The sequence below is a fragment of the Apodemus sylvaticus genome, chromosome 1, assembly GCF_947179515.1.
Source record: "Apodemus sylvaticus chromosome 1, mApoSyl1.1, whole genome shotgun sequence".
NCBI classification, from domain to species: domain Eukaryota; kingdom Metazoa; phylum Chordata; class Mammalia; order Rodentia; family Muridae; genus Apodemus; species Apodemus sylvaticus.
This window is the reverse complement of record NC_067472.1, coordinates 70,249,377-70,263,905: the sequence shown is the minus strand read 5'-3', so window position 1 is coordinate 70,263,905 and position 14,529 is coordinate 70,249,377. Positions and strand designations below refer to the sequence as shown.

At 43.0% G+C, this 14,529-nt stretch overlaps 1 protein-coding gene across 1 annotated transcript; it reads left to right on the top strand.

Moving 5' to 3' along the window:
* Nucleotides 1-1,774: 1,774 nt before the first annotated feature.
* Nucleotides 1,775-9,350, top strand: Nps (neuropeptide S). Its single transcript, XM_052174354.1, has 3 exons — nt 1,775-1,906; nt 5,759-5,863; nt 9,171-9,350. The coding sequence occupies exons 1-3, from the start codon at nt 1,775-1,777 to the stop codon at nt 9,348-9,350; spliced, it is 417 nt and encodes a 138-aa protein (XP_052030314.1).
* The last annotated feature ends 5,179 nt before the right edge of the window (nt 9,351-14,529 follow it).

Sequence of the window (14,529 nt, the reverse complement as noted above, 5' to 3'; positions counted from 1 at the left end):
CTTTCATAAGTACTGGCTAGTCCAACCATGGTCAACATCCATGCATGGATGAGCAGATAGCCTGTGAAATTCTACAAAAATGGAGTGAGTGCTGGTCTCTCCTCCATTGACTAGATGACCTTGGGCAAGTCGTTTAACATCTCTGAGACTGAGTTGCAGAAGACAGGGGACTGTTAACCATGCCTTCCCACAGTTGCTATGAAGGCATAGTAACCAGAGCCACATAGATCAGCCAAGCTGCATTCAACCTCCTTCAGCAAGCACTCGGTACAAAACGTTGACTGTTATTCTTATGTACTGAGCCTTCTGTGTGTTAGTCAAATGTTTTTATGTAAAATGTCTAATTTGTATTAAGAAGAGAATTGCTTTACATAAATGTAATATCAAAGGAAAGTGAGTTTCAAGCATTTAAGCTTAAGAATTGTACAATATCATGTTCCATCTCTCTCCATCAACTGACCTGCCAACCTTGCTCTGTTTCCCTCTTCTTTTTGCATCTCTCCACCTTTTTTCTTCTTCATTTCTTTTAATTGATTCCTGTGTTTCTATCTCTATATATCTCCAATTACTTCTTTTGTTGTCCCACATCTGTCCCCATCAAACCTATCTTTCTCCTCATTTCTCCACACCTATATCCTGATTTCTCTCTCTTCTTCCCTCCCTCCCTTCCTCCTCTGTCTATCCATCCTTTATTATTTTTCTCTCCCTTTTCATTCCTTGGTGTGAATTTCTGGTATTTTTTTCTTTTCAATTACCTCAGGAAATCTTTTTTCTATGCAGCAGTAAAGATGACCTCTGCCATCCTCAGATATAACTAGTCCATAACATTGTAAAATTGCAAACCTTTACTTTCATCACAGCTAACAGTATATTCTTCTGAAGGAGTCAAATATCCTAGGAAGCACTTTATGATAAAACCTATTCCTGTTCAGTTTCCTCCTACGGAGCCATCACTTTCAACTACTTTAAGCTGATTATCTTTGTATTTATCTCTAAATAACATAGTGTGGTTTGAATTTTCATTTTTTTTTCAAGATTATATCTTGAGTTCCCTTTTTATAGGGATTAGGCGATCCACTTTACTATAGACTTGTGTTCATGCTAGAAATAACTTTCTGTACAGTTGAGTTTCTTTTGGGTTCAAAACCCCCGTTGGTAACCAAATCATTGTAATCACCGTACAATGTCCTCCAGCTCTGGAAAGTAGCTAGCTTACTATTTTTCTTCAAACTATCATCATTTTCCCTGGAGTAACCCCCTCTCTTCTCACTTAGTGGTCTATGGACTCATCACTAACTCAATCTCCAATTCTCCAATGCTTCAACTCTCTTTACAAGGCATTTAGTCATTCTCCAGCTTTTATCTTCTCACAGAAGTCTCCTGTAGAGCCTTCTATCCCACCCCAATACCCATGTGGTCCTGCAGGTCTGGTGGCAGAACTGGGGACTGTTCTCAGTTGTCATCTGTGAATTTCCTTCATCTTCCATGTTCCTCTTGTGGCTGGCTCCCTCATCTTTTCTTCATTGCCCTTTGGTGGAACATACCCAGAAGTAACTTTCTGAGAAAGGGTTTTATGATTGTATATACACGTGAGTCTGCATTCAGTCTCACTGCAGGAGTGTGTGAACTCTGCTCAGTGAGACAAAATGGGAGATGTTAGACTGCATTTTACCCCATGCAGCTATCGGGTGATGGGTTTGCCAGAAGTGCTGATACACTCACTGCTCAAGGGGTGGGAGAATGCACTCAAGGATAACCTCAGCCCAGAGGAGACATGCCACAGGCTGAGGCCAAAGAGCCAGGGGTTCCTGAGCTCCGGGGCATCCAGTCCCTGCTGAAAAACCTCTTGGAGTCAGGAATGAAGGGGGCTCATGGGCCTGCAATGAGGCCAGGGGTGGGTGTGAGGGTAGGGTCATGGGAAACTCCAGTTTAGCTCAGGAAGCGAGAGAATATCCAGGAGCATAGAGGGCCCTTCTGCAGAAGACTCTGTATGATGAAGTCTCCCCCCAACCTCCCGGTCCCATGGAGGTTTTTTTTTTTTATTCGATATATTTTTTATTTACATTTCAAATGATTTCCCCTTTTCTAGCCCCCCACTCCCTGAAAGTCCCATAAGTCCCCTTCTCTCCCCCTGTCCTCCCACCCATGGAGGTTCTTAATGAGAGAGACAGTCCTTGGTTCCAAACTGCTTATTGGTTGTTCGTTGTAGAGAATAGATGCATACAACTTCCTCAGGGTGGACCAGAGATTAAATACCTTTTGCAGGAAGGAAAGTCCAGGGAGGGAAACTTATTGTCTAAACCCTCAGGGACCATTTAGGTACCTTATAGCATAGAGAACTTTGTGTTCTGTGATACAAGTCCAGTGGTCATGTTCTTTATGTGGGGAGTCGCAGCCATGTATTCTAGGCCAGGAATCTGGTCAGGACCAAGTGAAACACCTACCATCCTCAGGTGGGTACTGGAATTTCTAAACCCACTCAACCTTACCAAGTTTCCTGGCACAGTCTACTGCCCCACAAAAATATTTATCATAGTCTTAGAGTTAATGGAGAGGAATAAATTCTGGCTATTTGTGAATCATTGGATTTTAATTCTTTTTTTTTTAAAACAGATTTAATTCATTTATTTTTCTTGTATATAAAAACCCTTATGTGGTAGCCACAGCTGGAGCCTGGGTCCTCTGAGCAGAGACTCTGGTGTGGGTTTTTACAAGATGATCAGTGAATTCCTGATAAGGAGTCTCTTTCCAGAGGGGATTTTAATTCTAAATTAGAAATAACATTTCAAAGTTCTTCCAGAATTTCAAAAGCATTGTTTCACTATCTCCTAAATTCTCTGTGTGATTTTTGAGAAGTTCAAAAGTATTTGTGAATTGAGTCTTTGTAGATAATCTAGATGCTAATTGAACCCAGTCTGCTGAAATTTAAGGGGTTACACATTGGGATGGGCTGTTTTATTTATTCTGCTAGGCAATGATGGCACCTTTTCACCTGTAAATATTGGGGAAATATTCTTGGATATTTATCTATGGTACTTTGCTTCCTCATTCCTTCTGCTTTCTTTTCTAGAATTTCTGTCATGTCTGTGTGGGCTCAGCACTGCAACCTTTCTCCCTTGTCTTCTTAATCTAATGTCTGGGAGATTCATTTAATGTTGTTTCTTTTTTATAAATTTTCCCCTTTACATTTATTTATTTATCATACTTGTGTTTTGGTCATGTGTATAGATTTAAGATCAGGTACAAAAACATTCACGAAGGGATTTTGTGTTACCAGAGTGGACCATGGGAGGTTAGCACACTGCAGTCAGCTGAGTTGCTTTGGTTTAGAATCTCTGATGTTCCTGTAGCTCCAGCTCTCTCCTTTTGTCTTGGGCAGATGATCCAGAAAAGGGTCATCTGTCATCTCTTTTGATGGTCAGGGACCATCTGGAAGTGTGCAAGAGCTGAGCCATTTCAGAGACAGGTCCACGGGTTGTGGCATTGAGTTGTGCCTTTGTTTATAGACTCCACTATGTCTGATCGTGTCAATCAGGAGACCTCTGTTTAGATCCTCTTTAGAAGAAACATCTACTCTCCTACCAAGTCCAAGAAGAAGGGAAGTGATGTGGCATTTAAATGATCCTCAACCACACTTCTCCTGCCCTCCTTCTGCTACTACCTTTACTACATGTAAAGAGCACCAAGTCCCAAGCATAGCTGAGTCTATCAGCAAGCACTTCCCAAATCTAGTAGTCTGTTGCTCATCAGTTAACAATGTTGCTTCTAGATAGGACCTCTTTCTTCCTTATTCTCTCCTGTCTCTCTGTCTCTGTCTCTGTCTCTCTGTCTCTCTGTCTCTCTGTCTCTCTGTCTCTCTCTCTCTCTCTCTCTCTCTCTCTCTCTCTCTCTGTGTGTGTGTGTGTGTGTGTGTGTGTGTGTGCACATTAGCTGGTCTTAAGGAGCAACCTTCAATTCCTTGTGCCTACTTTGTCTCCCAGTGTCGACATGATGTCCTCAAAAGAACTCTCAACAAAGTGTTTGGAATACCTGTCCCAGGATTCCAGTTTGACATTAGCCCTATGATCTGAGTTCTCTCAGGAGCTGGGTCACCTCCTTGTCCTCATGGTAGGCAGACTAGGACAATATGATTGACAGTTGCCTGAAAGTCATATAGAGAAACATTTCCCAAGAGAAAGGAATGTAGTTGTGACAAGTAGACATGTACCAGATACCAGGGTATCTTTGCCCTCCAAAAGGTGAGGATTTTCTTCAGGTGTGTGTGTGTATGTGTGTAAGTCAGAGGATGATGTATCACAGTTACTTTCTATCTTATGTTTGAGACATTGTCTCTTATTGTCCATTGACTAGATTGGCTGGCCGGTGAGTTCCAGGGTTCGGCTTGTCACCAGTTCACCAGCACTGGAGTCCCAAGTGTGTACCACTGCACCTGTCTTTTGTGTGGTTGCTAGGAATCTGAACCTTGGTCCTCATGCTTGCACGGCAAGCACTTTGGCAACTGAGTCATCACAAAACAATGTTTTTTGATAGTATTGAAAAGCATTAGCCGGGCGGTGGTGTCACACGCCTGTAATCCCAGCACTCTGGGAGGCAGAGGCAGGCAGATTTCTGAGTTCGAGGCCAGCCTGGTCTACAGAGTGAGTTCCAGGACAGCCAGAGCTATACAGAGAAACCCTGTCTCAAAAAAACAAAAACAAAAACAAAAAAAAAGCAAGAAAGAAAGCAAGAAAGAAAGCAAGCAAGAAAGAAAGCAAGAAAGAAAGCAAGAAAGAAAGAAAGAAAGAAAGAAAGAAAGAAAGAAAGAAAGAAAGAAAGAAAGAAAGAAAGAAGAAAAGCATTGGCACTACTTCAGAAATAGCAGCAATAGCAGCAACATCCCCTTTGGTGTTTTCCTCCATTGTAGCCCTCAGCAATATCTGTCCCTGCTCAACACCCCCAAACCATCTTAACACCATGGCCCCGTGCTAGGTAGGCTCTGTCCCCTGAAGAGGAACTGCTGAATGTAGGCACACGCAAACTCTGGACACAGGACTTGGAGAGTGTTTTTAGAAAGGGACAGACACAGGATCATTCCTTGACTCAGGGACCAGTGACAACAGATTGCTATTTGTTTTGTTTGTTTGTTTGTTTGGGTTTTTTGTTTTGTTTTGTTTTATTTTGTTTGCTTTGGCTGTTGTAGTCCTGAAGGATGGAGATTGAATACAGAGGCTTGATCATGCTGCATCATTTCTGTGATCACCTTTGGATCCTTCAGTGATTTCACTTGTATTAGTCTCTGACATTCAAAGAATACTGTCATCCTTCCTAAGTGTTTAAACTCCCAGCTAAGAACATTACTTTCAGTTCCTTTTGAGGCCCCTGGCCACGCGTGTCACGGGGAAGCTGCATGGAGGGCTAAGCCTTTGAAGGGCATCTTTAATGACAAGCTTTGAGGGAAGTCAACCCCCGAAAACTCGGTGACAGCTTACACGTTAGTGTCCTTTTCTTACTTAACAAGAACAAAAGGCCACAGCCAGGCCAACCAGTCACACAGGATGGATCTCAATGACATTTTTACTTCTGAACTTTTCTGATATAAAAGGGCCACCCAAGAAGGCTCAGACAGCAAGCGTGAGGGATTGGCAATAAAAACCCATCTGCGCAGATCTTGGAAAATCCAAAATGATGGGGTAAAGTACTGCACATTTCTGCCAAGAGAAATGTTGAATTTTTTGTATGTGCTTAAATCTTATATTTGCCGTGTGAGACTCCATCCAAGGTTCTGTCTTTTCTTCTCTACAGCTCTTTAAAACTCAACCTCCTCTTAGCTCTGTCGCTGTCCATGGTGCACATGCTTTGGTGTTATCCTGTCCTCTCTTCCAAGGTAAGGGGGGCACTGCTATTTCTGATGGTCAGCTAGATGATCAGGATGGTGGAGGGCCCAAATGCAAAAGAATCTCGAGAAATGTGTAACAGAAGAGGTAATTTACTTTATCTTTAGAGGAAAGTCAGACTTTAGAAGAAAGTAAGACTGAAATTTGTATGTGACAGTAGGTAATTCTGGAATATACTAATTTATCGTAAATTATTTAAGGGTTGTATCCTACACAAGGAAATGGATGGTTCAATATAAAATGTTCATATTTTGACCAGAGACAATTTATTTATTCCACACACCCACTCTTTATCATAGTAGATCTTTTACATCAAAATTGTACCAAAAAAACCCAAAAAACAAACAAAAAAAACCCTGCACAGTGGTCATTTTTTCAGAAGCAGAAAGTTCTTAATTTTACAAAAATGTGGACTTTTTCCAGATGAAGAATGTAGGAAACATATTAGATTCCAATAAAATATTGCCTAAAATATTTACTCATGTATTTATTCAAGAGTGTTGGTGGAGGTCCTAACTATATTTCCAGAGCTGCTCAAGATATTCAGAAAAAATGATTGCCTTTCTTTGGGGGTATTTATATTCCTTCTATGCCATCTGTCCTTGTTTTTATGTCATGATCTTTACAAAATTATCTTTGGCCATTGCTGACACTGTAACCTTTAACTTTACTTCAGTAAACTTTAACCTGTCCCAATGTAATTACTGCAATTTGAGGACTAGTTTTAAGATAAAGCGCGGTCACAGGAATTCCTTCAAGCACTGTGTCCCACTTATTTATATAATCAGTCTTGTCATTGATCTCTGCATCTGTCATTTTCTACTTCCTGTTTACTTAAAATAGCTTCTCTCCTGCCTTTCCCTCCTATGAGCGCTCAACACTAATTTTCTCATTGATCCTTTAAGTCACGACATTGATCAAGTGTCTGACTCATGATCCATAAATGGGTATATTCTCTCAAGTGTCTTCCTGATTGCTTTCTATTGTTTGTCCCTAAAGGTTTGCTCTCTACACTTTCAAACAAGAGGCACTTGTCTGCTGCTGTTTTTAAATTAAGAATTCTTTCTTCTGAAGTATGTGGAGACCTCCTGAGCCACAAGGCTCTGTCTCTTCTTTCACTGCGTTCACCTATTTCTAGCTTTGCTCATGAGAATGCTGTTCCTGTTACTGGCAGGTAATGCCATGAATGGTGTTCATGGCAACCCGACTGTTCAGGGTGAGCGATGGTGCTGTCTAATCACAGAGGATTTCATCATTTTGTTCAGAGATTCATGAAGCCCATTAGCTGGGCAGGTGCACAGTGGTATCCTCATGATGAGTTGGCGCAGCTGCCTCCAGATGAGCCAAGTACACCAAGTTCTCTTTAGGGATGACTTAAGGGTCTTGTAACAGGAACTGGCTGGCACCTTTCTGGTTTCATAGAGATGGCCTTATGAGTGTTTCTGGAAAGTCAGTTGCTTCCTTTCTGCAATGCTGCATAGGTCATGCTGGCTAGAGATTGAAAATGTGCAGCAGTTGTCTATCATGCTAACACAGGGGAAAACAGAGTAGAATCAAACTCAGACCTTGCAATTGTTTATTTTTTACCATAACCAATATTTATGAAACCATGAAACCATCTTTGACTATTCCCAGATCAAACAGAAAACAACACACACACACACACACACAGAGAGAGAGAGAGAGAGAGAGAGAGAGAGAGAGACGGAGGCAGACAGACACAGACAGTAACAGAGACACAAAGACAATAAGAGAAACGGAGAGACAGAGAGACACACAGAATGCACATCTTTCCCCCCCAGGGACATTGGCAAGATTTGCTTGGGTGCTCTGAGAGCAAGAGCAGTCACCCACCCAGCCAGGGCAAAGAGTTCCAGAGAATCTGGTGCTTTATAAGCTTTATCCCAACCCCCAAATGGATGAGTCAAGGCAAACTTGTCTCCTACACCAAAGGCAAGAGGTGTAAGTCTTGCTTCATGCCATGTCTCTTCATTTTTAGTTATATGCGTAACCTCTTATTCTACTGGAGCTGAGAAACCAGGGCCTAGAGTCAGACCCTGGTGAAAAGCATCATCTGCAGGCATGTGGTCTCCTCACCTAGAGCTTGGGAGTCGGGAGTGTTAGCTTCACACAGTTCTTTCCTTTGCAGGATAAAATAAAATATCAGGAGTCATGGAGAGTGCGTCACTCAGAGAGGGTTTTATTTATCAAGGTCTCTGCTTTGTCAAGGACAGGATTTGGTTGGCATGACGCCAGTTATGAGACTTCTTTTGAAACCATGCGAGAGTTTTTTGAAACCTGGCAAGTGTCAGCAGCTCCCACCGGAGTCCTGGATCAAGGCTGCCTCTAGGACTTACCAGCTGTGATCAGAGCGAGGCCTTGGCTCTGGTGCTTGGCTTCGTCATCTACACGGTGTGGGACTGAACTGCAGGTTCCTTTGGCCCCGTTTGAGCTCTGGGGGTTGGGATCCATTTCTTTCAGCACTTAGCGCTCCAGTACTGTGATGTGCTATCCAGGCTTTGAACAATGATGCTAACTAGGAATCACAGCCAAAGCTGACACAGGCAGGGTCTCACAATGAATGACACCACTTTCTGGAAACCTTGGTGGGCAGCCACAGAAGGAAGTTCAGTGTCTCTTACAAACCCAGAGTTGTAACCCTGGTCACCCCGAGTGGGTTTTGCCTGGGTGAATTTCTTTTAGTTAATTTCATTTTTTAAACTAGCTTAGCAGCAGTCTCCTTATGGCATGTCCTTGCATACTTAGGGCAAGAGAAACTTTTGAGACATGGTGTCACGCAGCCAAGGCTGGCCTAAAGACCACTATGTTGCCGAAGATGACCTTACATTTCTTATTCTCCTGCCTCTACCTTCCAAGGGCTGAGCTCTTTAGTATGTGCTACCTATTCAGTTCATGTGTTGCTGGGGGTTGAACCAAGGGCTTTAGGTATCCTAGCCAGTACCCTACCAACTGAGCCACATCCCTAACCCCTAGGTGAATTTTAGCATCCCCAGGACTAATCAGAAACTTGAAATATTTCTTGTAAAATAACAACGACATGATCACCTGTCCAGAATATACAATGTAAATGCTGATCAGTGGAATAAAACGTGGAGAAGCCAGTGGTAACCAACCCTACGCTAAGTAGATATTGTGTTTCAGAGGTGTTTCTCCCCATTAAGAAGATGAGACAGAGGGAGTGTATGGCCTTAAGATTTTTTGAAAATCATTGCTGTAGAAATAAACTTTTAACCCAGAAGCTGTATCCTCCCCCTCTCTCCTCATCTAAATCACCAGGTGCCTGGGAAGCCTGATTACTTTCTCATCTTGCTGAGCAGCTGCCCAGCCAGGCTGGAGGGGAGCGACGGGCTAGCTTTTCTAAAGCCAATTTTGGAGAAGACGTCGATGAAAAGGTCCTTTCGCAACGGAGTCGGCTCAGGGGTGAAAAAAACTTCATTTCGAAGAGCAAAGCAATGAATAAGTGTGCAAAGGACTCTGGGAATTAATCTCAAGCTATGTAGAGTGTGACCAATGTGCTAAAAATGGTTGTATCTTACCATGAGATGTTCCTTCCCTCCTCATCCTCAGATAGCCCCCTTTTCCTAACTGACTCAGAGTAAATTAAGTTTTGGGGGGAAAAATGCAAACCTGTCTCAAACTTCTGTCTGTGAGTGAAAAACGATTTCTGTGCTTAGCTAGAAACTTCCCTGACTATGAAGGGATTCACTGGCTTTGATCTTGCATTGGTCACACTGCGTGGGCGTTTTTTACTGTGATTCTTCTCCTGCCATCTTCCTGTGCTGTACCACCAAGGGCAGTGGCAGGTAGATGCTATTCCTCCTTTAAAGTGTGATTTCCTCCAATGACTCAGCTGTGCTGTTTCTGTTTGTAAAAGAGTCTCATGAAATTCCAGCAAGAAGACGAACGGTGCTGCAGTTAGTTGGTACCTGCAGCAAGGGCTCACCAGCGCCCTCTGAGTCTGTTTCTCCCTCTCCGTTTTCCAATTCCAAATATACTTAACTATGGCTGATTGTTTTGCCTTGGAAATTTTGTTTTGTCTTGACTTTTAAAATCTTAAACCATGAAACACTGCCAATCACAATGGTGATACCAGATGGCTTACTGGTGCTTGTACCCTACCGTCTGTACAAGTCCCCTCTTCCTGCCAGGTCAGGCCCAGCATTCTTACATTGACACCCTTGACATTGGTACTATTAAAAAAAAGGGGGGGGGGGACAGTGTAGGATTTAGGTGGTGCTGGCGGCAGTATCTTTAAAAGTCCTTAAAAGTCAAAGAAGGACACTGTCCTTGGTCACCAGACTTGAGGATTTGGAGCTCATGGTAAGCAGACTCTAGACGAGTCAGACTCCAGACATGAAGAAGGTTCTAAGAATTTGCCTGGAAACACCTGGCTTTGCAAGGCCTTCTAGTGCTTTCTCTTGCCTGTTGCAAAATCTTGGGGCTTTGTCGCTTGTGTGTGTTCACTTTACTCTTGTTGTCCAGATACACAGGAGATAGTTCAGAATGAAGTAAATTAGCAATGTGTACACCTGCTAAAGGGGCTTTAAGGTTCTAGGAACCTCAAGGAGACACTTCCAGGAAGCCCAGAGGAGACATCCAATCGTGGAAGGTCTCCTGTGCTGCTGTGTACACTGAAGCCAAGTGTTCCCTACCTCCTTCCAGCAGTCATGTCCTTCTTAAAGACCTGATGGTATCATGACTTTGGCTTCGCATGCCTATCTGTGCCCCACCCCCATGGCTTTGCATCACTCAATGACCTCCCCACTCCAGTGCTTAAAATCTGGACTTTCACCTATGTGTACCATTTAGAGGCAGGCAACCATGGTTGGTCCACTCCATAAAGCCAGCCGTACAGGGTCTTTTGTCTAATGGCTATGCCAAGGCAGACTCAGGGAGGAGACACTGAGTCCGAGGAGATACTGCTATGACATTGGGTGTGCTCTTCCTGGTTCCTTAGATGGAAAAGGACATCTTCACCTTCTGATCTGTGGTTTTGTTTATTACATATCACACATTATTTCAGAGGACAGATGGTGCCTCTGATAACTTGAAACATTCATTTGTTAGATTTATTTTTGTGTATGTATAAATGTCTGTGTCTGTCTGTGGGTATGTGTATATGACTGAGGGTGATTTCAGAGGCCAGAAAGAACATCAGATCTCTTGGATCTGGAATTATAGACCTTTGTGAGCTGATGTGGATTCTAAGAAGCAACATCTGGTTTTCTGCCAGAACAGTAAGTTATCATCATTCTAGCCCAGATTTTGAAACATTCTTAGAAAAATCTACACACTGTCTTAGGTCACCTCCCTCTCCTTATTTCTGTCTTCCCAAATACATACATAGATACAAACACTAACACATAGGCTGACAGACCTTATACACAAACATATATACCACATACACATCAAACATTTTATGCACACACAGACCCCATATGCATGTACACACTGCACACATACCACATACATATGCACATCTCACACATACCACACACACAGACATACATACCACAAACATATATACATCACACACATACCCACAGTCTTCATTATTTTTATTGCTGTGATGAGATGCCATGACCTCAGCAATTCATTTAGAAAAACATTTCATTGGGACTGACTTACAGTTTTGGAAGTTTAGTTCATTATCATTATGATGAGAAGCATGGCAGCCTGCAGGCAGACATGGTTCAGAAGGAGCTGAGAGTTCTGTATCTTGATCCACAGGTAGAAGGAAGAGATTTAACTTGTGCTTCTTCTGACTTGAGCCCACCCTGTAGTCACATACCTCCTCCAAAAAAGTCACACCTACTCCAAGGTCATACCTCTAATAGCACCACTCCCTGTGGACTTTTGGGACCATTTTTATTCAAACCAACACACCCACATATACACCACATCTGCTACACATATATCACACACATACACATGCACATGCATACACACATACATATGCACAAACACCCCCAACACACACACATACATACACACACACACACACACACACACACACACACACACACATACACAGGCAGTTGAAGTGAGGGCTGTCTAGTGTCAAAGGCACATCTTAGGGTCTTGCTATGGTTATGACCTGTGATTATCCCCAGGAAAAGGAAGAGCAATGCATAGTGAGAGGAAACACAGAGCTAACAAATGCATGATCAGTCACCCAGCTGCCCCCTCACTGTCCATGACTCTGGAGCTCTCTCAGACTCAGCCACAATGGTGTCCATGGTCTCCCCCAGCCTTCCTCCAGCCAGCAGCTATGTGAAGAATGACTCCAGCCAAGCTCTTGAGCCACCATTTCTGTTCTCAGGATACCTGGGATGGAGGCAGAAGCTTCCCTGAAGGTGTTGAAAGGAGACATTAGCCTGGGGCATGTGAGAACTCAGTGTGTCATTGGCACTATCTTCCCTATTTGTCATTTTTATTGGGTTCCTGGGAATCTGAAAGGGCTAAAACCATTGAGATTTTTAAAAGATTTCTGAAACAATAATCAACACCTTCAAAGTGGATACAGCTTTTTATTTTTAAGGGAGACAATTGCTGTCCCCTGGTTTCATGCCAGTGGATACAGATGGCAGAAAGAAGTCTTGGTGTGTCCAGGACTGACCACCCTTTGCCCTTTGTTTTCTGACACTGAGTCTGAGGGGACAGCTTTAGAAATCTAAGCCCTTGGTCAGTGTCAGCTCTACTCTCTGAACATCTGGACACAGCCAGGGATCTGACCGGGTGATGGTCATAGGCGCCACAGCACACAGAGGCCTGATGGTCACCATGGGAAACGTTTCCAGTAAAATGTGGAAAGCCTGGCTGGAGTGTATCAGGGAACTGGGTGTTTCGTGTCTTCCCAGAATTATTGATGGGAAAGCTAATGAGATAACCTCATGGCTGGTATTTACAGCTTTATGGCAAGAAGCAGAGGATGAGACTATCGCTGAGGATGAGACTCCTTGTATGTGAGAAAAGAAAGGCTGAGCTTGTAAGCAGTCTTCCCAGTTCTCTATTATTTGCATTTATATAGATTTATTGGAATAAGAAAACACCAAAAACATAATTGGAAAATTTCCCTTCTCGTTTCTGAATGTAAAATCTTTAAGCCTTGGGGAGGGGGTAAACTATGAAAAAGTGTTCACCACTGAAGGATCAGAGGGGATTGCACGTGGGCAGACAGGGAGGTTCTCTTTCGGAAGAAAATATAGGCACTTCTTGCCCAGATTTCTGTAATAATGTATTTCAGACAAAATAATGTTTTGAGTTACCAGAGAGGTGGCTGAGAAATGTCACTTAAACCTTGGGGGTGAGCCTACCACTGTTAGCTGTTTTTGATCACTGATCCTTACTCTAGAAGCTGCATACACCAGGGAGTAGTCTGGCGCGAAGGGATGGAGATGAGAAGGTACCTGTGACCCTCCACACCTTCATCACCAAGGGCGTTGGTAGAGGCCAGCATTGTGCTTGGCCAGCTGGAGGCTCAGGAAGCCCTTTAGAATATAAACACCCCACAAAATGAATAATTTGTCATTTATTCCCCTCTGACTCACTTGAACAGGAATGAGTTTCATGTTCTACTGGAAAATTTTAATGGATCAAATGTTAGCAAAACCAGCAGGAGCCATATGTGTCTGGTGAGAGAGGATACTGGTGTGGAGGAGTTAGACACAAAGTTGACAAGGGAGGCAGAAGAGCCAAGAACCCGTGACCCCGCAGGCTGCCCTCGAAGCCCACAGCCACACTTTCTTGGTTTAACCACATCACCCAGCTTCTAGAACTCTTCTAACTCCAAGTTCCTCCAGCACAAGCCAGACCTGGTATCACTTATCTTATCAGGATGTTTCTCTTTTACAGATCAGTTCATTTGCTCAAAAATATTTGCTGAGCTTGTACTAAACTCAGACACAGTGATCCAGACACTGGGAATGCAGAAGTTGAGAAAATAAATCAAAACTCCTGGATCATTCCTACCAGGAATCTTTCTGGTAAATTGGTTTTTTTTTTTTTTATGTACCTAGCCTTATTGGTATGGAAGCTAATTTAATAGACTAGTAGGTGTTACTTAACATGTACATATATGTGTGTAGAAATATACAACTGCAAACATGCAATAATACATATATACAGCTAGCATCCATGTATTTGATTATTTTCAATTGTGTGGATGTAAATAACATCTTAGATGATGGTAAAAAGAAGCAGCGGGGCTGACAAATGGAGGATTGTGGGATAGGAGCAAGAGAGCAATCTTAGTACAGTTGCTAGGGAAGGTGCCTCCAGGAGAGATCAGAGCACAGAAGGTACACAGAGACCAGATGGGTAAGTGGGTCTCTAAAGGGTTTTGTAAGACTCATGCTTTCCCTCTGAGTGGTACAGAGGACTGGAGAGTTTCTAACAGATATGTGTCTTTTGGTCTTGGTGACTTTATACATGTGAGACATAAAATAACCCTATAGTCAGTTTTAGCAACTGCAGTTATTCACTGCAGGAAGGACACCCAGTGACTTAGACTCCCTTCCCTCCATGCCTGCTTCCCTGTTATGTCTGCAGAGTAGTCAAGCTGGTGGGAGGTTTTGTTCGTTTGTTTTTAGATAGGGTCTCACTGTATAGCCCTGGCTGACTGGCTGACTGGCTG

Coding starts and splice junctions, on each gene's coding strand:
- Nps (XM_052174354.1), top strand. CDS start 1,775: ATGCCACAGGCTGAGGCCAAAGAGCCAGGGGTTCCTGAGCTCCGGGGC. Junction 1,907..5,758: donor GGCCAGGGGTGGGTGTGAGG/GTAGGGTCATGG, acceptor ACTCCATCCAAG/GTTCTGTCTTTTCTTCTCTA. Junction 5,864..9,170: donor ATCCTGTCCTCTCTTCCAAG/GTAAGGGGGGCA, acceptor CTAAATCACCAG/GTGCCTGGGAAGCCTGATTA.